Source organism: Pogona vitticeps, chromosome 10 (genome assembly GCF_051106095.1).
Source record: "Pogona vitticeps strain Pit_001003342236 chromosome 10, PviZW2.1, whole genome shotgun sequence".
NCBI classification, from domain to species: Eukaryota; Metazoa; Chordata; class Lepidosauria; order Squamata; family Agamidae; genus Pogona; species Pogona vitticeps.
This window is the reverse complement of record NC_135792.1, coordinates 22,903,413-22,927,703: the sequence shown is the minus strand read 5'-3', so window position 1 is coordinate 22,927,703 and position 24,291 is coordinate 22,903,413. Positions and strand designations below refer to the sequence as shown.

Below are 24,291 nucleotides of genomic sequence, written 5' to 3'. Positions count from 1 at the left end.
AATGTGAGACAAACTGAAATGTGTTAAGCACTCGTAAGTCATTGAAACTTTCTGTGGCTGACCAATCTATGTGAAAACTGAAAACGGTAACTCACAAAAGGCAACGGGGTGCTCAGAGAGATTTTGCAGCAGTCAAAAGTGGAAATAGATCTGCAGTGGCCAGACTTTGCTGGTAAAACTCTTAGTTTGTGAGGTCTGTGACTCCTAAGACGCTAAAAGGATTTACATGCCCAAATCTGGAGTCATCAGTAGAAGCAGTGATAATGACATCGTTTTCAGAAAATATCCTGTTCTTTTCAATAAAAATTATATTGATTACTTCAAAATATAATTTTTTTCATTTGTTCTGTTTCTGTTTCAGTTTTTTTATCCATCTATTCTGCTAAAATATACTCTTTCTCTCTTTCGTTTTGGGCGGTGGTTGATTTTCTTCTCTGTTGAGCATCTACAATGCTTTAGCTTCTTGAAAGTAAGGTGGCATGGTTTTGAAGTTATTTAAACAGTTCTCGTTACTGTATTTATAATGGCTACAGTGTCCTTTAGTTCTGCTTTATAAGATTTTATCATCCGATTCTAGAAAAGAAATTTCACCGAGCACACTATAAAAGAAGAAACACAGAATTCTAGAATTCTCTTGAAGCCAAGCTTTACTTTGGGTGACATCATCTCCATCTCCATGGTCAGAAATGATTAAAATGATTTTTTTGTAACGATCACAATAGCGTTGATCATTTTCCAATGATCCGACCAAAAATGTTCCAGAAAGTAAAAGAGGCTTTGATCTTCATAAAACCTTCCACTTTTTCCATGATCAAAAAGCTTATCTGCTGAAGCACAGCAGATTGGTGAAAAATTGCTTGATGTTGTCCACAGTATATAAAGCCTCTGGGCTGCAAGGTCGAAAGATCATCAGTTTGAATCCACAAAGCAGAGTGAGCTCCCATTGCTTGTCCCAGCTCCTGCCAACCTAGCAGTTTGAAAGCATGTAAAGATGCAAGTTGATAAATAGGGACCACCACAGTGGGACGGTAAACAGCGTTCTGTGTATAGTTTTCACTGGCCACGTGACCATGGAAACTGTCTTTGGACAAACGCTGGATCTACAGCTTGGAAAAGGGGAGGAGTACTGCGCCTTAGAGTCAGACATGACTGGACGTTTGTCAAGGGAAACCTTTACCTTTACCTATAGCTAGAGTCCTCTTTCATCTGTGGTCCATTCCTTGGCTCTGATTCTTTATGACTTGATCCACTTTGTTAATGAAATCAAACTCCCAAGCCTGTCCTTGATGCTGGCCTGGACACCTCAGTTTTAGATTTAGCTTGAAATAATTAATGTTACTGGTTTAGGGAAAGGAAGAGAAAATAATAAAGTGTTTAGGGTGGATTTGTTAGTTCTTCCTTAAAATCTCCTCCTTCAAGTCTTGTTCCTGACCTTTCCCTTCCTCTTTGAGCGATCTAGCGAAACCTTTTAGCTGGTTGCTATATAAAGGGCTAATTATGCAATTGGAAAGTAATTATAGCAAGCAACTGGATTTTTTTTTAAAAAAACAACCAGTTGCTTCTGCCCACAAAACAAAACGCTTCATGCTGAGCCACACATCCTAGTGAAAACCTGCACAGTCAAAACTCAACACTAGGCGCAAGTTGCAACCCAGGTGATAGGACATGCAGCCAGCGTGTACCTCTAGTGTGAACAGCCGTGTTCCTATCCCTGTAGTGCTTTTGATCTTTTTTCCTTTCATTTGCACAAGAAAATTTGAACTAGCCACAGTGTCTGCGAGTAAAGGAGTAATGTAGGGTTGGGACTTTAAAAGATCTCCTTCTCTTTGAGCAATAAGTGCCTAATCCCGCTCTCCTCATCCTTTTAACAGGAGAATGAACAAACCAATGCTTCCTATTGTAGGTCAGCAAACATGCTTCTTTATTGCCAGCTAGGTAGAAAATGCAATGGAAACTGGTCATCTAAATCCACGTTTATTCGAAGGACCGGATCTCCAGTTGAAGTCTTCTCAGCTCTTAAGGTATTCATGGGAGATCCATCTCTATCCTACTTTCTTGAAGGCATGGATGGTTGAGAAGATGAGGGAGCATCTTCTCTGTGGCATCTCCCTGGTTGTAAAAGGCCTTCCTCTGGGAGACTAGATTGACCTCCTTCCTCGTCTCTTTCTAGTGATAGGTTAAAAAAACATACATTTTAGGCAGGTTTTTAACAGTCGGTTATTTTAATACGGGGCGTGGTGGCGCTGCGGGTTAAACTGCAGAAGCCTCTGTGCTGCAGGGTCAGAAGACCCACCATCATAAGATCCAATCCACGCAACGGAGTGAGCTCCCATCGCTTGTCCCAGCTCCTGCCAACCTAGCAGTTCGAAAGCATGTAAAAAGGCGAGTAGATAAATAGGTACCACCATGGTGGGAAGGTCACGGTGTTCCGTGTCTAGTCGCACTGGCCACGTGACCACGGAAACTGCCACGTGACCACGGAAACTGTCTATGGACAAACACTGGCTCTACGGCTTGGAAACAGGGATGAGCACCGCACCCGAGAGTCGGACACAACTGGACTAAATGTCAAGGGGAACCTTTATCTTCCCTTCCCTACACTCAAAGCAGTTGGCATACTTAGAACAAAGCAAAACTGAAATAAAGAAATAAAAATACGGAAATAAACTGAAACTGAAAAACAGCGTGAATGGTATTCGTGGCGTGGTAGTGAAAACCCAAGTTATTCTCCTTCATCGTTTCCCCTGTCGCTGTGTGCTTCCTCACCTGGAAGTAAGTCCCACTAAACAAAGTGGGGCTTACTTTTGTGTAAATCGCAGGGCCCTCTGCTTCCTTCATTTCCAAAGAAGTGCCTTGCAGCAGGTTAAAACATTTCAATTATGTGTTCTGAGTGGCTGCAGTTTGGTGGAGATTCCCCCCCCACACACACACATCCAGTCTTCCAGGGTACTAAGAAGGAGGCAGAAAGATCGTTCTTTTTTTTTTTTTCATGCCCTTGGAGGAGGAAACTGCTAGCAGGGAATTTCCCTTAAGACGTTTTGAAACCTCCTTCCTCCCCTGTTCTGACACAGCATGCTGACCTTCATTCTTTCAAGGGAGAGAAGCCTGAAGGCTTTAGGCAAAGCTCACACAGGCAGGATAGAGGGTCACCCAACGGCTACCTTGCATGGCCACCAGTGATGTCCGACTGTGAAACATCTAGCAGGTGGCTTCCTCTTTCATCTGTCATCATACAGTGCACAAGGCTTAATTTTTCAACATGCACAGGGGAGCATGGATTTTTGACATCTCCACATGCAAAGAGCAGCATGCATGCAGTTCACAACTGGTTGAACTTGGGACTAGGCTGGCCAGAAACATTTTACTACTTAAGGAAACAACAAATGGACAGATGAGATGGACAGTTAGTTAGTTTTTTTAATCTGTCTTATTTATAGGGCGTCTTTCTCCCAGTAAGAAGATTCAAGGCAGCTGACTCTGTTTATTGATCTGTTTTGTTTCAAGTATTTTTTACCCTGCCTTTGCATCATTAAAAGGACAATATTACAACATTAAAAGACAATGGTGAGTACACAAATACTAAAAAGGATCAAACGAATACCATACAAAAAACGTAAGCAACACCAAAACACATTCAAACCAGTAAGGTGAAACAATTCACTTAAAAACCCCACTGTGACAGCCCATCGCTCAGGGAAAGCTTGCTTGAAGAGAAAGGTCTTTGCCAGCTTGCGGAAGGAGAGTAAAGATGGGGCCAAGCCTGGCCTCCAGTGGGAGGGAGTTCCAAAGTCTGAGAGCAGCCACAGAGAAGGCCCTCTCCTGTGTCCCCACCAAACACACCTGTGAAGCTAGCAGGATTCCTGATGATCTTAAGCAGGTTCATTTTCTTTTGGGATGGTCAAGTTTAGTGCTACGAGACTGAGAATATTGCAAGATGTGGAATCTCTTATTCTATGAATCTACTAATCCTAAATCTGACTCCCAACTAGATTTAGTAAAGAATATGTAATGAGATGTAGCAAATGGAAATATAATTGGAGGTTTCAGAAAAGAACATGGAGAAAACTGTTAAGAATTAAAGCTCCTCCTTTAGGCACTGAGGTTACTCGCTACTGCAATGACCCTGGAAGTTTAAACCATCAAATGAGGTTTATTAAATTAGTCGGCTATCTGACATGCTCATGAATAGATCTGCTTCTGACCCAAGAAACATAAGCCAGCCTTTGCTCTTTGCTTCCACTTGAACCATTACCAGCTTGAATACACTCTGTATTGGTCACATTTCCTCTTTTGTACTATTTAGTGTCCTTGACATTTTAGGGAGGAAGAATTCCTACTAAGTATTCATTGTTTTGGAACTTCCCCACCCCCCATTTTTATTTTTGCAGAAGGCTGGAACTGACACAGTGGGTTGCTTGTACTTTCACACTATCATAAATGGATGCCCGTGAACTGTTTACATTGTTTTGTTTTGTTTTGTTTTGTTTAGGACATGATTCCACACAGAAACTCTTTAATGGATGACTTTTCGTCTTACACAGGGTGTGGGAAACTCCACAAAGGAAGGAATACATACATACATGCAGATGTACACACATACATGAACCAAACTCCTGGCTTGTTGTTTGATTAACAAGCCAGGGTCTGAAACCAGCGTTTAAATGTGACTTGCAGTTCTTTGGCTTGTTCAGAGCCAGGAGGTGTGTTTGGAAGCAATGATGAATTTTGTATCAGTGGCAAGGTTTGAGTTCTACAGAAACTGCTCCCCCTGAGGCCGTGCACATCAGCGTGCTTGCTCTTCTGTGAGTATGGTCATATATTTTAATTTTGCAGCACAAAATACAACAGTAGTGCAGAAGCCACAGCAACGGAAACACGTTATTATTAGCAACCCAAATACAGAAATATTAGATAATCAAGTGAATTAATGACCCCAGGATTGTGCTGTTCCCCGACTTCTGTTGCATGTTTTTTTGTCTGATGAAAAGATCTGGGAAATCTTAAAAAGTTTCACAGATTGTGACTTTGTGGGTGTATAATCGCAATAGGTAAAGGTTCCCCTTGACAATTTTTGTCCAGTCGTGTCCGACTCTAGGGGGCGGCGCTCATTCCGCTCTTCAAGCCATAGAGCCAGCGTTTTGTCCGAAGACAATCTTTCCATGGTCACATGGCCAGTGTGATTTAAACACGGAACGCTGTTTACCTTCCCACCGAGATGGTACCTATTTATCTACTCGCCTTTGCATGCTTTCGAACTGCTAGGTTGGCGGGAGCTGGGACAGGCGACGGGAGCTCACTCCGTCGCATGGATTCGATCTTACGACTGCTTGGTCTTCTGACCCTGCAGCACAGGCTTCTGCGGTTTAGCCCACAGCGCCACCACGTCCCAGGTATAATCGCAATACAGAGTTTGGAATTCATGGCTGACATGGGTATCCTTCTTCTCTGTTTCTTCCTGGGTACAAATGGTTCTTAAATCGCAGAGTTACTCTGCAAAATTAAAGCTGGGTTTTGTTCTAATCCAAGCAAAACAAAAGTGGATACAAACATCTCGGTATATGCCTATTGACCCATAAATGTTTTTTTGTGTTGACATGACTGGATATTAACGCCTGCTAAGTTCTGCGCTCTTCGATATGACGAACAATACATTCCTTTTTTTTCCAAAAGAAGAGAGAAAAGGTTGATACTACCAAGACACTGATGTCATAAAATAAGATATGAAATGTTTCTCCACCCCCTCACATAATATACTGGATAACGAGAGAAAGAATTATACACAGCCAAGAATATGCCACACTGTGCAAAAGCAAATGAATGGACAAAAGAACAGTTTTTCAACTGCAGTTCGTGATCACAATCCCTCCTTTGATTAAAAAACAAAACAAAACAAAACAACCAAACAAAAAAATGATTCCCCCCACATTTGGATTTTACAATTGTTTGGCGTATAGCTCGTCTCAGCATTAACTCATTACCTCTTCATGGCACATCACAAGTTGCGCTGATTATGACTTCACTTCTATTAGCATAACAACCCAAGAGTGTATGTGGTGGTTTCTAAACAGACATAGTGACACAACTACAGATTCTTATACACTGGTCAGAAAGTAAATACAGTGGTGCCTCGCTTAGCGAGTGCACCGTATAGCGATGTTTCCGTATAGCGATCCCTTTTTCGGGATCGCTATACGGAAACATACCCGGTCTTCGCAATGGGGAAAACCCACATTGCGAAGATCGGGTATTGCGGCGGCCATTTTGGAGCCGCCGAACAGCTGTTCGGTGGCTCCAAAATGGCCACTGGAAGCCCAGAAATGGCTGCCGGCAGCCGTTTTCACGCCCTGCCCTCGCTTAGCGAGGGCGCGAAAATGGCTGCCGGCAAGGGGAATCCTTGCTGAACGGGTAAGTAAGCAAGGTATTGGAACGCATTAAACTAAGTTTAATGTGTTTCAATACCTTTTCCCTACCCGTTTAGCGACGATTCCGCATAGCGAGGGTTAATCCAGAACGGATTAACCTCGCTATGCGGGGCACCACTGTATATCCAAAAAAATTGGGGGGGGGAAACTGCGGGTGAGGCTCATTTAGATTTTCCAAACTCTGCCTCAGATGAATAACTGCATTTGAGAAAAATCTGAGATGTGTTTTTAATAGATTGATGTTCTTCCTGAGCTAGCCCTGAATACCAAAGAACACCCAATGGCCAGTTCAGATGTCCTGATTCATCACTCGTTGACTCCAGAATCAAATAACATCACACACAGGCTATCACTGACAATTACAGTGGTGCCTCGCATGACGTTAATTCGTTCCGCAAAAATCGCTGTCGAATGAAAACATTATGCGATTTTAAAAAGCTCATAGAAACGCATTAAAAGCCAATTCATGCGTTCCTATGGGCTTAAAATTCACCATCCAGTGAAGATTCTCCATAGCGCGGCCATTTTCGCTGCCCGTGCAGTGAGGAATCCATGCTAGAAAACAGTGGGAGGCCATGTTTTTCATCCGGCGGCCATTTTGAAACCGCCGATCAGCTGGCCGAAAATTGTCACTTTGCGATTATCGGTTCCCGAAGTAGGGAACCAATCATCGCAAAGCGAAATTCCCCCATAGGGAACATCATTTTGCGATTGCTTTTGCGATCACAAAATCTTCAACTTAATGTGATTTCGTCGTCAAATGGAGCGCTCGTAAAGTGAGGCACCACTGTAAATAAAAGATAATTCTCACATCACCTTGTCTGACACAAATAATTCTTCTTAATCAAGATATTTCCCCTTTTGCCTTCTGCTCGTCAGTCGCAGAATGAACAACTAAGCAACGAAACATCTCTAATGGAGATTCTTGGTAATTCTTGGAATTACTGTATTTTTCCCATGTATAATGGACAGCCACGGTTTCCAAATTTGCATTGGGAATGACCGCATGCCAATTCTAGACTTGTCCTTTTCTTCTCTCCCTTCTGGTGACGCATTGTCCTTTCTGTAAATTTTACTAGCTTCACACATTACACTGGAGGTATGGAAACAGGAAACAGGGGAAGGTTTGATCTTCCCTCTCATCTGCACAACATACTCTGAAGATACCCAGATTGTATAATCTTGTGTTTTTGACAACCTAGGTGTCAGCATTCTACTTTAAAGGATCAGTTCCTTTGTTAGGGAAACATCTTGGAAAGGTACTATTTAAAAAATAATTAGTTACAACTATATTTCCAAACAGCTTGTTGCCATTATAATTACATTTTAGAACAACTCCATGCTATGTCATTTTTTTAAAAGAATAACTGAAATAATTTTTTTATTAGAAACAACGAAGTGCCACAAGCTGTGGGAGCATGCAAGAAGATACTCCCTGCCATCATCACCTACAACAAATCTTAAGGTAGCATTACAAGATAATGCAACCATGGAGTATACCTCCACCTTCAAGGAGGGAAGCCACATCCACATAAGTACAAGTTACAATTACACCACAAAAGGAGTGAAGTTATCTCTCCTTAAATTGCAACCTTAATGTGAACTGAGCTATACCTTAGTTATTGCAAGAATGAATTAGAAGTTCTGGTGACTGATCAGGTCTGAACAACGGAAATACAGTATATAACTGAGCTCAAATATTTAAAAATGTACAGTGGTGCCCCGCATAGCGAGGTTAATCCGTTCCGGATTAACCTTCGCTATGCGGAATCGTCGCTAAACGGGTAGGGAAAACGTATTGAAACGCATTAAACTTAGTTTAATGCGTTCCAATACCTTGCTTACTTACCCGTTCAGCGAGGATTCCCCTTGCCGGCAGCCATTTTCGCGCCCTCGCTAAGTGAGGGCAGGGCATGAAAACGGCTGCCGGCAGCCATTTCCGGTCTTCCGGTGGCCATTTTGGAGCCGCCGAACAGCTGTTCGGTGGCTCCAAAATGGCCGCCGCAATACCCGATCTTCGCAATGCGGGTTTTCCCCATTGCGAAGATCAGGTATGTTTCCGTATAGCGATCCCGAAAAAGGGATCGCTATACGGAAACATCGCTATACGGTGCACTCGTTAAGCGAGGCACCACTGTACTTCATGAGAAGGATATCCATGGACAATCATGTCTTTAAATGGCCTAGTCACAATTAATTTGGTAAATCCCGAATTCTACAAAATACGTGACAATTATATTGCCGTTAACACAGTTGTGTTCCTCAAACTGTATATTGTACCCAACCAATGTTTTTCAAAGTTCATTAACTGCTTGACTGATAACTATTTCAGCTAAATCTCAGCTTTTAAAAAAAAATCTGAATAGAGACAAAAGGTCAAAGCATATATTAGTATTTAAAAAAACCCAAAACCACAATGTATCATCCTTGAGTTCTGGTATGTTTGATTACTTTCTCATCACATTCCCAAAACACCCAATATTCCTTGTATTCCTAACTTTTTTATTCTCATCCCTCTGATAGCCTGTCTGATGAAACAGGCAACTTCTATCTAATTCAGTTTTCTTTGAAGATTTGTACTCCACTGTTCTGGAGTTTGGGAAAGTAACTTTTAAAAAAAATTACGGCTTTCAGAATCCACTGGACTAGCTGGCTGCTTAAAGTATGGTATCAGTATATAACTGATAAAAAATAACACTGATCAGATAATACTGATCAAAACTAAAAAGAAAAACAACAGGAGTCTTTAGATTGAAACTTCTTCTGCCCCTCCTGAATTGAAAAAAAAAATAGCCATTCTTAACATACTTCTGACAATGAGAAAGTATTATAGGTTGAGCAAAATATGTGTATGCAACAGTATCCAGGTTTGTTTTTTAAGAATGTAGCCTTTAAGGCTATCAAAAACTTTGGCAGCAGGGTGGATAAAACTCAATTTTTTAAAAAAATCAAATTGATTTAAATCAACATTTAAATTTAAAAATGTTTTTTTAATAAAAATTTAAATTGTCAAAACAATCCAAATTTTAAAAATTAAACTGTGATTTAAATCTATTGGATTTCAATCAAATCCATCCTGTTTGGCAGCAAACAAAATTTACGTATTCAAAAGACCCAGGCCTTTATAGTTCCATGGGGGAATTAAAAATATATGGAATCAGTTGGTGCCTGCCAAGCATGCATGTTTTTTCTCCCTACCAAAAGAACCAATTTTTTTTTAATGATCAGTAACCAGTAACCATAAACCAGCTCCTTGCACATAACTCGGTTTAAAGTGCACACGATCAATCAGAGTCTATTCACTTCATTTTTGATATTCCAACATTATGTATTCTTTGAGAACCTCATATCTGTTTTAAGCCTGGCAGTTACATCTTCAGACCCTTGCAGTCACAGAGGCCCTATTTAACTTTAATAGGGCTTTTGTTGATGAAGAGCTTTTAAGGCTGAGCTGTCCATTATCCTTAACCTTTTAGAGAGGAGTACAATACAGAGAATGCATGGGGACATCCCAAGTCATCAGCAACCCCTTTAATGAGTGTCAATAGACGGAAGAGCCTATTACTCATTCAGTTTGTCATTAGAATCATGACGGACTCTGTATCAACATACTTAATTGTCACCAGAATTGTAATGTGCAACTGCACTGACAAGGTACATGCCCTCTACGAACACTACGATAGTTCTTCAATCATCGACTTATTTATCTATTATACTCATAACTTGTTCTTTTTGCAAAGAAAGCCAAGAGTTGCTTACATGGGCTTAAAAGAAGCATGACACTCATCTAGGCACGGATCAGGTCTACAATTACAGTGGTAACTCACTAGACAACAACCTCGCAAAACGACGAATCCGTATGATGATGAGGTTTTGCGATCGCTATAGCGATTTGCAAAACAGTGATTCCAATGGGTGATTTTCGCTGGACGATGTTTGGGTCCCTGCTTTGCAAACCGATTTTTGCAAGACGACGATTTTGCCACTGATCGACGCTTCACAAAACGGGTGTTTTTGGGACCGATGCTTCGCAGGGTAGCCATTTTAACAGCTGATCAGTGCTCCACAAAATGGCTTCCCTATGGGCGATCTTCACAAAACAACAACGACTTTTTTCCCATTGGAACGCATTAAACGGGTTTCAATGGATTCCAATGGGGAAACGGTTTTTCGCAAGACAATGTTTTCACTAAACAGCGATTTCTATAGAATGGATTATCATCGTCATGCAGGGCACCACTGTAATGAGTTTCAACAGTCCTCCTAGAATAGAGCATCAGTGCCTACAAGCAAGTGATCTAAACGAGCAGGAGAAGTTTAATGGGGGGGGGGAAGCATAAGTGCATTTGTCTTCAACTCAAACTAAGCACAGATTGGCTTAAGGTTTTCTCTTCTTTTTTTTCTGAGATAACTTCCTGTCTCCTCCTGGGGGAGAAATTCGGTTTTCCCTTTAGCAGGAACTCACCCAAGTTTCTACTTGTAATGAATACCTGGAAATATAACTGAAAAAATGCATTTGACTTTTCAACGTGAAATAAAGGATGAAACAAGGCTCAAGAGTTGGGAGATAAGCCAAACTTAGAACTGCTACTTCAATACGTTGTTACAGCTGCCAATTTGGACAGCTTTGAAAGTTGATAAGGCTATCAGTGGCCACAAGACATGATGAATATACATTTTGGAATCAATCCCAATGGAACAATGCCCCTGCATATGTATTAATGGAGAGCATCAGCATGTGAATGCATAGGCCTGCTTCTGCACACATACCCTCCATTTCAAAAGATGGTCCAATATGGAAACAGGCCTTTCATCCAGCAAAGTTTTTCTTGCATTCTTAATTGGGGTAGAAACACATCATTTTTAGTTTTATTTAAAAACACTGCTACAGAATCTGGTTTTTGCTTGGTTTTCTTAATGTATGTTACTACAGTGGTGCCTCGCTTGACAATGTTAATTCGTTCCGGCAAAATCGCTGTAGAGTGAAAACATTGTCAAACAAAATAAAAAAACCAATTGAAACACATTGAAAAACCATTCAGTGTGTTCCAATGGGCTGAATACCTGCTTGTCCAGCGAAGATCCTCCATACGGCGACCATTTTCAGTGCCTGTAAAGCGAGGAATCTGTCCTAGAAAACAGCGGGGGTATTTGGAAACATGACAATCAGCTGTTTGCTGATAGTCGTAAAGCGAAAATCAGTTCTCAAAGCAGGGAACTGATCATCATTGAACGAAAAAAACCATTTAAACCATTGTTTTGCAATCGCAAAAGCGATCGCAAAAACCTAATCAGACAGCAATTTCCTTGTTAAGCGAGGCAATCGTTAAGCGAGGCACCACTTTACCTGAAATTTTGTGGGTAGTCATATAATTGTTGCATGAATCAAATATAAGTAGGAATTTAGGGTTGAATGGAGCAATATTTTGCTGGTAAAGGGACTCTTCTACTGACTGAATAGCCTCTGACTTAGAGGTTGCTTAAGTAAAAGTAACGTTGCAAATTCAAGTAAACCAGAGATAAGATAAATGGTGTGGTCATCTTAAGAACCAGTCACACCCAAATGGCTTTCCAGAACCAATTTCCTTCTAATCATAATTGTTTGGATTGAAGCACAGTTATGTCAAGATTTTGTAGGTCTAGTTATACTTCATTTTTTGTTTTCTTTTTGTTTTTGCTTGCTGAGAGCAATTCTTATTATAACACTAGACAAAAGTAGTCTATTGCAGTGGTTCTTAACCTTTTCGAAACTAACGCCCCCTTGAGCCACTGAGGAAGTTATCATTGCCCCCCTCCCCGCGGTGATTATTTATTTATTTATTTATTTATTTATTTATTTATTTATTTATTTATTTATTTATTTATTTATTTATTTAAGACACTTAAATCCAATGACCCCTGAAAACAAAATTCAATTCCAAGAAAATGAAATGCCCCCCAAAAAGTAACATTTAATGATTTAGTTGCAAGTGAATTTTAAGACGCAAAAAGAAATATAAAAAGGGCATAAAAACAAATGCAGGAACTAAAAATTTCAAGACAAAAAGTCTGAAACTAAATTAAAATTGGAGGAAAATATATATTAATGCACACTGTAAAAAGGCTGCAACCATCTTCACAGGTTTGGCTTGCTCCAGGGCCCCCCTACCGCCCCCTTCTGCTCCAGAGCCCCCACGCTGCCCCTTTTCATTCCACCGCCCCCCTGAAAAATGAAATCGCCCCCTGGGGGGCATTATCGCCCACGTTAAGAACCACTGGTCTATTGGATAGAATGTCGGGCCGTAATTAGGAGACCTGGATTCCTAACCCCATTTGGCCGGAGAAACACACTGGGGTTGACAATGGTTGAACATCTCATTTGCCCTAAAAAAAACTGGTAGGATTACTGTAGGTCAGAGTTGACCTGATGGCTCAGGTTACAACAACAACAACAACAACATTTCTGCAAATCAACAGAATCAATCATCTCTTGGATATGAACACTGCTTTGAATTTTTCTAGTAGCTACAATTACCGAAACTGTGACTGCCTACATTTATCACCAGACATTAGGTTTGTCCTTATGGCTGCATAAAAAGACCGTTAAGAGAGCTGATAGCAAGACATCCTTGCATCTTTTGAAGGAGATTTCGGTCGCTTGACAATACTTTGGATCCAACTAAGTAAGTTCGTTCTCATTAAAAAAAAATTTCAGAAAATTACTTTTTAACAAAGTAAATAAATGAAAACCAAATCTCGGAAACTAAAACTGGGTTTCAAACTTTACATGAAGCAAGAACCACAGCACTGGGTTAGATATGAGGGTTTATAAAATAATTTTTTAAAAAGGAGAGGGAAGACTACATGAGATGTTTACGCAAGAATTTCCACTGGTTTCTTTCATTCTTGGGTTCACTACACAGTTATTCCCCAACTAATCTTAGGTCAACTCATCTCATTCTTTATTTGCCATTTTTAATATAATATTTGCTTAATTCTTTTTAATATTGTATTTAATATTGTATTTAATATTTAATATTGTATACTTACTGTTTTTAGCTTTTAAATATTAAATATTTTAATGACGCAGGCTGCCTTGAGTCCTTTTAAGGAGAAAGGCAGGGTAAAATATTTTAAATAAATACATACCGTATTTTTCGCTCCATAAGACACACCTTTCCATAAGATGCACCAATTTTTTAGGAGAAGAAAATAGGAAAATATAATCTGTTTTCATCGCTCCATAAGACACACAGACTTTCCATCCCCCTGTTTTGTGGGGGGGAAAGTGCGTCTTATGGTGCGAAAAATACGGTAAATAAATCTTGTTACATGACATCACACAAATAGACAACTGCTGAAATACAGTGGGAAAAGGGGATATTTTTTCCAATCTGTCAAAAATGTTTCTGAAACACAGTCAACTGTTTGGAGTTAATACCACCCCAAACAAGGCTGTTCTGTTATTTAACCAGCTAAAAATGAAATTAAATACCAGTTTTTTCATGAAATATTTTAAAAGGTTAATGGCTGCACATTTCTGAAAAGAGATAAATGTACTCCTGCTACTTGCAGGTCTCCCTACAAAACTTCATCCCACAGTGTAGTCAACCTTCTAAAAATATAGTTGGCCAAATTACAAGGCTACATCATCAGAAGACATTTTTATATTGAAATAGTATCAGAGAAACAGAAAACACTATAAATAGTTTGATTTTCATTTTCTGCATTCAACATTTTGTATTGGCTTTCCATTAAATGTAGCATGCAGTGCATAAAAATAACATTATACACTCAGAAATGTTAAGAACAAGGGGAACAATATGCTGTGGTCGCAAGACCAGATAGGCGGGATATTAATAAAATAAATAAATAAATCCTGGCAGGTTTAGTGCTATTAAGTCCCACTGATTTTGGTATGGAAGATATGTTGTTAAGTCATGTTCGACTCTTCATGACCCCATGGACCAGAGCACGCCAGGCCTCCTGTCTTCCACTGCCTCCTGGAGTTTGGTCAAATTCATATAGGCAGCTTTGATGACACTGTCCAACCATCTCGTCCTCTGTCGTCCCCCTTCTCCTCTTGCCTTCACACTTTCCCAACATCAGGGTCTTTTCCAGGGAGTCTTCTCTTCTCATGAGATGGCCAAAGTATTGGAGCCTCAGCTTCAGGACCTGTCCTTCCAGTGAGCACTCAGGGTTGATTTCCTTCAGAATGGATAGGTTTGTTCTCCTTGCAGTCCACGGGACTCTCAAGAGTCTCCTCCAGCACCACAATCCAAAAGCATCAATTCTTCGGCGGTCAGCCTTCTTTATGGCCCAGCTCTCACTTCCATACATTGCTACTGGAAAAACCATAGCTTTGACTATGCGGATTTTTGTTGGCAAGGCGATGTCTCTGCTTTTTGAGATGCTGTCTAGGTTCGTCATCACTTTCCTCCCAAGAAGCAGGCGTCTTTTAATTTAGTGGCTGCTGTCACCATCTGCAGTGATAATGGAACCCAAGAAAGTAAAAATCTGCCACTGCCTCTGTATCTTCCCCTTCTATTTGCCAGGAGGTGATGGGACCAGTGGCCATGATCTTCGTTTTTTTTTATGTTGAGCTTCAGACCGTTTTTTGCAATCTCCTCTTTCACCCTCATTAAGAGGTTCTTTAATTCCTCCTCACCTTCTGCCATCAGAGTGGTATCATCTCTGTATCAGAGGTTGTTGATTTTTTACAATAAGTAAAATTGTAGACAAACAAAAAAAGTTAACATAATTAGACTTTTGTGACTCGTCCTTCATGGCTATCCTTACTGTAAAATATAGATAAAATTAAAAACAAATCAAAATGTTGAGATAATTAGATTATTTTTTACCTTATTTTTGACTTCATGGCTAACCTGACTCTGGATGTCGTTGCTATGACGTTGTGTTGCATTGGAACCCGCTTTTAAGATTCTTCAGAAAAGTCCCCCAATACTCTTTATGCTTATTTTACCTTGATTACGTGTAACAGACTCTACTTTTCGTTTATCACTATCTCCCAGAAGAATTCTATTGTTCAGTGTTTTACATGTGTTATGGTTTATTGGTTTTTATTCATCTGCTTTAGTACTTTTTCATTGCTTGGTCAAGAAACTCTTAGCATCAAGCGCTAAATCCACATATCAAATCTTTGGGCTTCTTTTTTTACAACACCCTGTGTTAAGGTCCATGATTTCATGTAACACAGTAGAATCAAGAGTATGAGCGCACCACACAATGTATATTCTCAAAAGCTAATTTCAACAGCATATTATGTCCATTATCTTAAAGAAAATGCCCTGGGCCATCTCTAATTCCATCTTTTATTTCATGACTATGACCCCACTGTTCCAGGCGCTTAAATTTGTCAGCACTTTCATTCTTTAACTGCATTTCTTGGGCTGATTGCTTTTTTTTACTGATCACCATAAACTCCTTTTTCTTAACATTCGTTTTAGACCTTTGTTCATTCCTTACTTCATTGACTTTATTGAGTAACCTCATCAGACTGCATAAATGGTTAACCAGAAATACTATATTGCCTGCATATCAGATGGTGTTGATAATCTCTCCATTGACAACAATGCCCCCATTTGACAACAATGCCCCATTGGCTTCTCCAATGATATCCACTGAAAATAAATTGACTGGCCAGAATAAGCATCTTTCTTTACTCTTCTTCATACCTCAATGTCTTCTGTCACTTGATCTTCAACTTTCACTGTAGCTTTTTAGTGCCCATAGAGGTTGCCAATTACAGAAATATGCTCAACTGGAGACTTGTGTTTATCAACAACTCCCTTAGTTTGCTATGTTGGACTATCAAATGCTTTCTCACACTTAGGAAACTAAAAGCCCTAAATGGCATGGCTCCAAGCTATCTCAAAGACCGTATCTCCCGTTATGAGCCAGCTTGGGTGTTAAGATCATCATGAAAGGCCTTTCTCTCGGTCTCACTACAATCACAGGTGCATCTGATGGGGACACAAGAGAGATCCTTCTCTGTTGCTGCTCCCAGATTTTGGACCTCCCTCCCACTGGAGGCCCAACTGGCCCCATCTTTGCTATCCTTCCACAAGGAGACAAAGACCTTTCTTTTCAGGCAAGCCTTCCCTCAGTAAATCAGCTCATTGTGCGTGACATTTAAATAGACTGTTATACCTTATTGCATGGACTGGATTTTTGTACGACTTTGGCGGTGGTCACATTTACTAATCCAAATCTAACTAGATCCGAGAGATGGTTGTCCACTTTTCTCTTGAAAATTGATTTAGTTTGAGGTGAACTCCAGGAATCAAAGGATTAAAGATGTGAATTTACTTTAGCTGCAGGATGCATTTTCAATACATTTTGTTTAACTTCCTGACTAACTAAAATGTAACTTCTTTGATTCCTTGCAATACCGTTGTCACTGCCATTCTTCCGGAACAGTCCCTTTGGCATATCTGGCCAAAACAAAAGAAAAATAAAATAAAAAATAAAGAAGACCAAAAAAAATCTACCGTTTCTAAAATTACAATTATGGAAAATTGTTTGACTATTATATGGACAATGCCAATTTTTAAATTTAGCCAACGTTTGAAAACCCATCTGTCCAACTTGGAACTATAAGTAGGGTCCGGTCCGTGACCTTTTCAGCTGGTTTTTAGCAGCTAGATACTTCTTTTTGATCATGGCTTATTTGGTGGTGTTCTATGCTAATGGACAGGTCCAATATATATGAAGTATTCATCACTATATACATATATAATATTTAGGTTGTGGTTAAATGTGTTGCATGGTTTTACATTATTGATTTCATTGGCATGTTCTCTGGTGTAGAACACCACCACCACCACATGTTATATAACACCAGATAATGTTTTGATAATTTTGATTGACTATGTCTGGTATTTTTGAATAATAACAATACTGCACTAATATTTAACAGATACATATGTTTTTTGGTTAAAACTTGTATCTGTCATAGAATACCGCTCAATGTTTTTATAATTTTGATTGACTGTGTCTGGTATTTTTAATAATAATAATAATAATAATAATAATAATAATAATAATAATAATAATAATAATAATAATAATAATAAGAAGAAGAAGAAGAAGAAGAAGAAGAAGAAGAAGAAGAAGTGCAGCACTTTTTTTATTCCTCAAAAAATTGTCCCATTAATCATTCTCATTTATTTTACTCTGTATTTTCCAACAAAGTTTCTGCCAGCTTTTTTCCCTCTATCTTAATATAAAAATCCCCCATTTAAAAAAATTAGGTTTTGCTTCCCCATATGTTTTATAAGGCCTTTAAGTTCTCCGTTGAAATTCCTCCTTGCGCTTTCTTCGTCTTTGATTGCAGTTGGGACATCTACCTACGCAGCGTTGATGTTGGTGGGATTTCCTTCTGTTAGGTAAGCATGATTCAACCTGAATATAGAATCAGGCTTGTTACAGTTGAACGACCATCCTTTCTGACTATGTTTGCAACTCCATAATGGTGCTGTGTCACTCCTGCCTAAGCAAAACACGATATGCTCAGTAACGACCTTTCCCTCCACTCTCCTCATCCCAGGGGAGGTCATGAACAGAGGCCTCCTGGAGAGTCAGATGAATCAGATATGGCAAATCTGAAGCCAAGAGTTGGAGCGGCCCAAGAATCTCAAGAAGAGACAAGCTGGTGTCATCCATTGTCAAGGAGTCAACAACAAGGATCAGAATACACACACGGCAAGATCAGGAGCCAGAAGAAAAGTCTCCAACAAAGAGTCCTAGCCCAGTCCTAAGGTTTACATAGCTGGTCTTTTAACTCTCCAGTGAAGACTCAGCTGCAGTATTTAGCCAGCTGGAAAAACAGCACAGCAACTGCAGAATTTGGCCCGCTTGCCTTCCTAGGAGGGAGAGGGTTTTCCTCAAGGGGACCTCTTCTCCTCAGAAGTCCTTTCCTGCAGCAGAGCACCTGTGGACTTCATGTCTCCATCATGTTGCCTTCCGCCTTTGGGTCAAGCCTTCTCCTCTGGTTCACGTACTGACTGAGCCAGCAGATCAACCACCTAGATCTCTGAAGTCCCAGGAACTGCAATTCTTCCTCATGTCAGGTTTGGAGGCTCTTGCTCATCTTCACCAGAGGATTCAATTGAGTCATATATATATAATTGCTGTGACCATAATCACAGGTAGTAAAAATACCACTTACTATGATGACAAAATGAATTGCTATCACCACCTGACATATCACACATAACGGCGTACTGCAAGATATTCTCCAGCGTGACATGTTCAACAGTTGATTAGTCAACATTTTCAGAGTATTTCCTATGTCCTAAAAAGAAAGTGAACAAAACATGGCATGGCCAACGAATATAAAACTATGTTCTGGTGGAAATATCTATGAAGATTTAGATGTAATAGTGGTAAGCAATTTATCTTGGGGTGTGTGTATGTGTGTTTGTTTGTCCAGATGGTTTAATCAACTGTTTAATCAAAGTCATATGTCTACATAATTTAATCATAAAGGAATCTTTTCTTCATATCCACACAACTTAATCACAACTTTTGACTAACTCAGACCTGTACATAAATCCCTTACCCAGTATGTGACACAAAGGTGATGACCAAATATTATGGAATTGCCCAGAAGTACACTTTAATCATGCTTACAAACATGTCAGGATAAGAGAGATTGAGAGATTTTTCCACCTACCTCAAACCAATGGATGCAAGTGTATGCAAATGTCCGTATCACTTAAAGTAAGGTAAGGTAAAGGTTCCCCTTGACATTTAGTCCAGTCATGTCCGACTCTAGGATGCGGTGCTCATTCCTGTTTCCAAGCCATAGAGCCACCGTTTGTCCATAGGCAGTTTCCGTGGTCCTGTGGCCAGCACAACTAGACGTGGAACACCATGACCTTCCCACCGAGGTGGTACCTATTTATCTACTCACATTTTTACATGTTTTGGAATGGCTAGGTTGGCAGCAGCTGGGACAAGCGACGGGAGTTCCCTCCGTCATGTGGATTTGATCTTACGACTGCTGGTCTTCTGACCTTGCAGCACAGAGGATTCTGCGGTTTAACCCACAGTGCCACCACGTCCTTCTCACTTAAAGTAAAAGCAGCATTTAAGGTAAAAGGCAATCTCAAGATGAAAATATGCTAATGCTCATCACCATCTATCCAAGTCATATTTTGCCAAATCTAAAAGTGTGCTGAGCTTTCTTTAGTATTTGGTAATACCGTAGTACAGCTACTCCTAGAAGTTATGCTTGATACTTAAAGTCATTCTACACTGATCCACCAGCAGGTCATTCAACTTCTAGAGCACAATCTTGAAGCACAAACAGGCACACATTTGTTACCATTTGCAAAGAAAAACTGAGATGCCCATTTTACCATTTCCATGAAGAATGCATGCACTATTTTAGAAACCATGTTACCTATCTATCTGAAGCTGGTTGTGCCTTCCACCCAAAAAATGGGAAACCAATTAAAGTTACCATTTGAAAACACACGAGTAAAGATGTGCTAGGCATCCACATTGCGATGTCCCCAGGATATGATATAATGTGGATTTATCCAATATTTAATTAATAAATGAGTGGACTGGTTAAAATATTTTAGGCAAACTTTCAGAGCATAAAACGCTCCCAAGCCAGCCCATAAGAGTGAAAACAAAGTAACAGTAAAGCATCATAATTTACACAATACCTTCTGTAAGTAGACCAACCAAGGAACTGAACAGTTATTGCCAGCCAAAAGAATATGGTACATTGACAAGATGTCATTGACCATGTTGTGTTGCAGGAAGGACAAACTTGATGCAATACATTCCATGAGTAACCACAAACATAAACCTACACCAGGCGGTTCAGCTTCCAGTTGTAAACGAAACTGAAAGTACCAAAGCCGATCACAACGACCTTTAGAGCATCTGGTGTCACCTTGAGAGAAATCAGTTTCGTTCCACAATAAATGAAACAGTATCCTACAAACATGCATTGGAACACCTTAACTACACACCAAGATTTTAATTACGATTGTAATGATCAAGATTGTATACACGGTGTTCTTTCCACATTTTTTGTCTTCCAACCACCCAAAGGTTAATCATCCATAAAGCGACTCCTAGCTATGTTTATTCCACTTGAGAATACAAATCTAGGAAAGTAGAAACAAAATTCCATTTATTAGATTCTTCTACATTTACAGGCCGTTTCCTCCTAGAAGCTCAGAGTGTTCCTCATAATAACCTTCAGAGGTTAAGTACAAAACTGTAGACCATGAAGAGGATTTCGTTCTCTCTGGCAAAATGTCAGCACTTAACACGACAAGCACCCAACACATCCATGTTTATTTGTGCAAATTATTTTGCCTCAGTAATCCCTGCTCAAAAACCTGGGTTACAAATCCATTTTCACCAACACCATTCCTTTTGGTCAACACTCATAATCGTCGTAAATTCACTATTCCAGCGAATGACTACTAGAACATTCATTAGAGATTTCGCTTTGTCAACTAGGAGGGCATGGTTCGTACAAATGATTCTTTGACCTCTTTGGCCAAGACCTGCTGCATACAAGGTTTGCTGGATGACCGCCATTTGTGTTTTATATATTGACCATCAACTTTGTCACAGATCATTTTCCAAGGAAAGTATTATTTGTTTATTTTTTTAGACTCAAAACAAAGGACTATCATTACAAAATTCAAAATATCCTTTGCACTGATACTCTGTTGATCTATAGTATCGTAAACACGTCAGTAATACCTTATCTTCCATTTAGGAAAACATACCTCAACCTTCCATCTGGGATTAATCACCATTAAGACATTAACAGTAACTCGAATCACTTAATTAATCATATAATTGGCTACAGACAAGGCTGTTAATTGACTGAAAAAAATCTTTACATGGATGGCAAGCACAGCTACAGAAAGAGGAACATTTCCAGGTGGCCACCGATTTTATGTTTACAAAGCCATTATCATGGAGCACTAGTTCCCCACTTTGCTAAGTCTAAAACAGGTTGCAGAACACAAGATTTAAGACACCCCATGCATGAAGCCAACATTGCAACCAACCTGTATCTCTGTGTCCCTACCACCAGCGGGTTATAAAATATGGGCTTTATGTTAAGACTTTTTATGTCCAGAAATGGACAGTACCACATGCAGAACAACAGTACAATATGAAATTAAAGCTGCTTCATTATGATTCCCCACTTTGAATGGCCCATGTTTTAGATGTGTATCAAGTAACTAAACGAACTAACTGCTGCTCAGTGGTTTAGACATCTAGAGCCAGAGGTTAGGAAGTTAATTCCCCACAGCATCTCCTTGACCGGGGCTGGACTGGATGATCTGTAAGGTCCCTTCCAGCTCTGCAGTTCTAAGATGATGATGATGATGATGATGATGATGATGATGATGATGATGATGATGATGATGATGATGATGATGATGATCATCATCATCATCATCATCATCATCATTATTATTATTATTATTATTATTATTATTATTATTATTATTATTATTATTATTATTATTATTATTATTATTATTATTATTATTGGTGGAGTTGGAGAAGGGATGGAAAGGTCTGCCAGGGGCTCAGATGTTTGAGACTTCCTTAGTCTTATTATATTAGGCCAAAAACAGAAGAAAAAAACAACAAAAATAAAGACAACAAATGTGTTGTGGTGCCTTAAAGATTAATTGCTATATTTGAATGTGAGCTTTTGCGGACAAGTCCACTTCTTCAGACACATGAATGGGGCTAGATGGCAAACATTTATACATTTATCCATGGCCCCAAAACAAAGAGATTGATTGTTTCCTGGGCACAAGTTGTTGACAGGGGGGCATTTCACAGCCGGCAGTGACCTTTAGGACCTTTGCTAGAAAGTGGGGCGGATCCAGTAAATGTCTTACGATGAGCAAGATGAGAACGTTGGTTGGGTGCCTGGCACAAAATACCCCTTCCATGTCACTCGTGAGGGCAGATCCACCCCTTCAGGGAATCTCACAACCAACGGCATCCTCACCCCATCCCAAGAAACGAGCCAAAAAGTCAAAAGCTGGCCAAGGGCAACCTCAAGCCCGTCCAGGTGCACCTCATGGAGGGTCTTCTCCAAAATGGCACCCTTTCCTCCCTTGGCTTTGGGAGCGCTCCTCTAGGAGCCACTGCCCCAGGCACACACTTGCCCCGGGTCAGAGTCCATCCGCCCCATCCCTGGGGCGAGGGTCCAACGTTCCTCTCCAGGGAACCCCAAAGGTAGCCACCAACCCAACATCCAAGAGGTTGCCCAACCTCATCCCTCCCATCCCATCCCTCCCAGCATGCACCTGGGGCCGACCCAGAGCTCCTCCCCCTCGTTAAGCCCCCCCTCCCGGTCTCCCAGGTGGCGAGTCCAGAGGTGGCCCTCCAGGAAAGGGAGGGGGGCGTCCCCAGACTTTGCGCAACCAGGGCGCAGCGCCTTCCTCGCCGTGTTTCTCCCTCGCTCTCTCCAAGGGCGAGCCTCTCGGGGCCCCTCTACCTGGACCTTCCTGCCCCCGGACCACCCCCCCTTCAGTCGGTCGGGGAGGGGGTCTCCCCCAGGGAAAAAGGGGGTCCCCCCCTCTCCACCTTCCCCAGGCCTGCGGGGAGAGCGCCGGAAAGAGAGAGCGAGGGAGAGCAAAGCGCTGCATCCTTCCTTCGCGCCCGCCCGCCCCGGCTGCTCCTCGCCTGCCTCCGCCTCCCCAGCCCCGCGCCTCGGCCGTCTTCCTCTCGGCGCCTCCGGGACCTCCCCGAGCCGGGGCGAGCGCCCGTCCGCCCGCGCTTGGCGCCGGAGAAGCGCCGGAGAAGCCAAGCCCGTGCGCGCCCCCCCCAATCCTCCTCCTTCCCTCCGCCGCTCTCGGCCGGGCGCCCCAGCCCGCCCGCCCTCCTCCCCTCCTTCCCCGCCGGCTGCCCTGGAGCCCAAGGCGGCCAAGATCCGGCGTCGTACCTCGTAAAGGTCCCCCGAAGCCATGCTGGGGCTGCGCGGCTGGGGCTCCCGGGCGGGCGCCGGTGGCGCGGTGGCTCGCCTCTCCCTCCGGCTCGGCTGGGCTGGGCTGGCTCTCGGGCGGGGAGGGTGCCTCGGCTGGCGCCGCTCGCTCGCTCGCTCGCTCGCCTTCCCCTGCTCCGATCGGAGCGAGGAGGCAACGGCGCTGCTGCTGCTGCTGCTGCTGGGTGCGGAATGACAGGCTGGCTGGCTGGCCGGGGCGGCCGGTGTGCGCAGAATCGGCGGCGAAGGCAGGGAGACGGCGAGAGGCTGCCTGGCTCTGGCTTGGCAGGCGGGCGGGCGGGCGGATGGCCGGGCAAGCAAGCCAGCCAGCGAGCGAGCGAGCAAGCGGGCGGGCTGGCGTAACCACCACCGCCACCACCACCAGCAGCACTTGGAGAGCCCCCCGCGCGGGCTGGGCGGGCGCGAGGGAGAGTAGGATGCGCGCCCCTGTGCCTCTCTCTCTCTCTCTCTCTCTCTCTCTCTCTCCCTCTCGTGTGTGTGTGTGTGTGTGTGCGCGCGTGTTGGCTCTGCCTTCGGGAGCCTCCTCTCCCTCTCTCAATCTCAATCCGTTCCCCCCCCCAAGCTAAACCGCGCAAGAGTGGGGGTGGTGGGGTGGAATGAAGAGGAGAAGGTCGATCCCTCCACGCATCTCAAGACCACCCACCCTCCCTGGCCGAGCCCAGGCCCTGCGCCTCTTGAACGCGCCACCCCTCCCCACCCCGACCTCCGAGGTCCCTTCTTGGCCAAGGAAGAAGTACTGTATAGGGGGAGCCCCCGTCGGTCTGTAGGAGCCACAAGGCGTAAAGCCTGGGGTGGGGATTCGTCCCTCCTTGGCCTTCCTTTCCCTTGAGACAACCCAACATGGCCAACCAC

At 42.0% G+C, this 24,291-nt stretch overlaps 1 protein-coding gene across 1 annotated transcript in view; it reads right to left on the bottom strand.

Annotated features, from left to right (window-relative positions):
• The window catches only part of CDYL2 (chromodomain Y like 2), a 65,878-nt gene extending 42,006 nt beyond the window's left edge, over window positions 1-23,872 (bottom strand). Inside the window, exon 1 of the mRNA XM_072980421.2 lies at window positions 23,380-23,872. Coding sequence (XP_072836522.2) covers window positions 23,380-23,403 — 24 coding nt within the window. The 5' untranslated portion in view covers window positions 23,404-23,872. The remainder of the gene's footprint in view (window positions 1-23,379) is intronic.
• Between the last annotated feature and the right edge of the window lie 419 nt (window positions 23,873-24,291).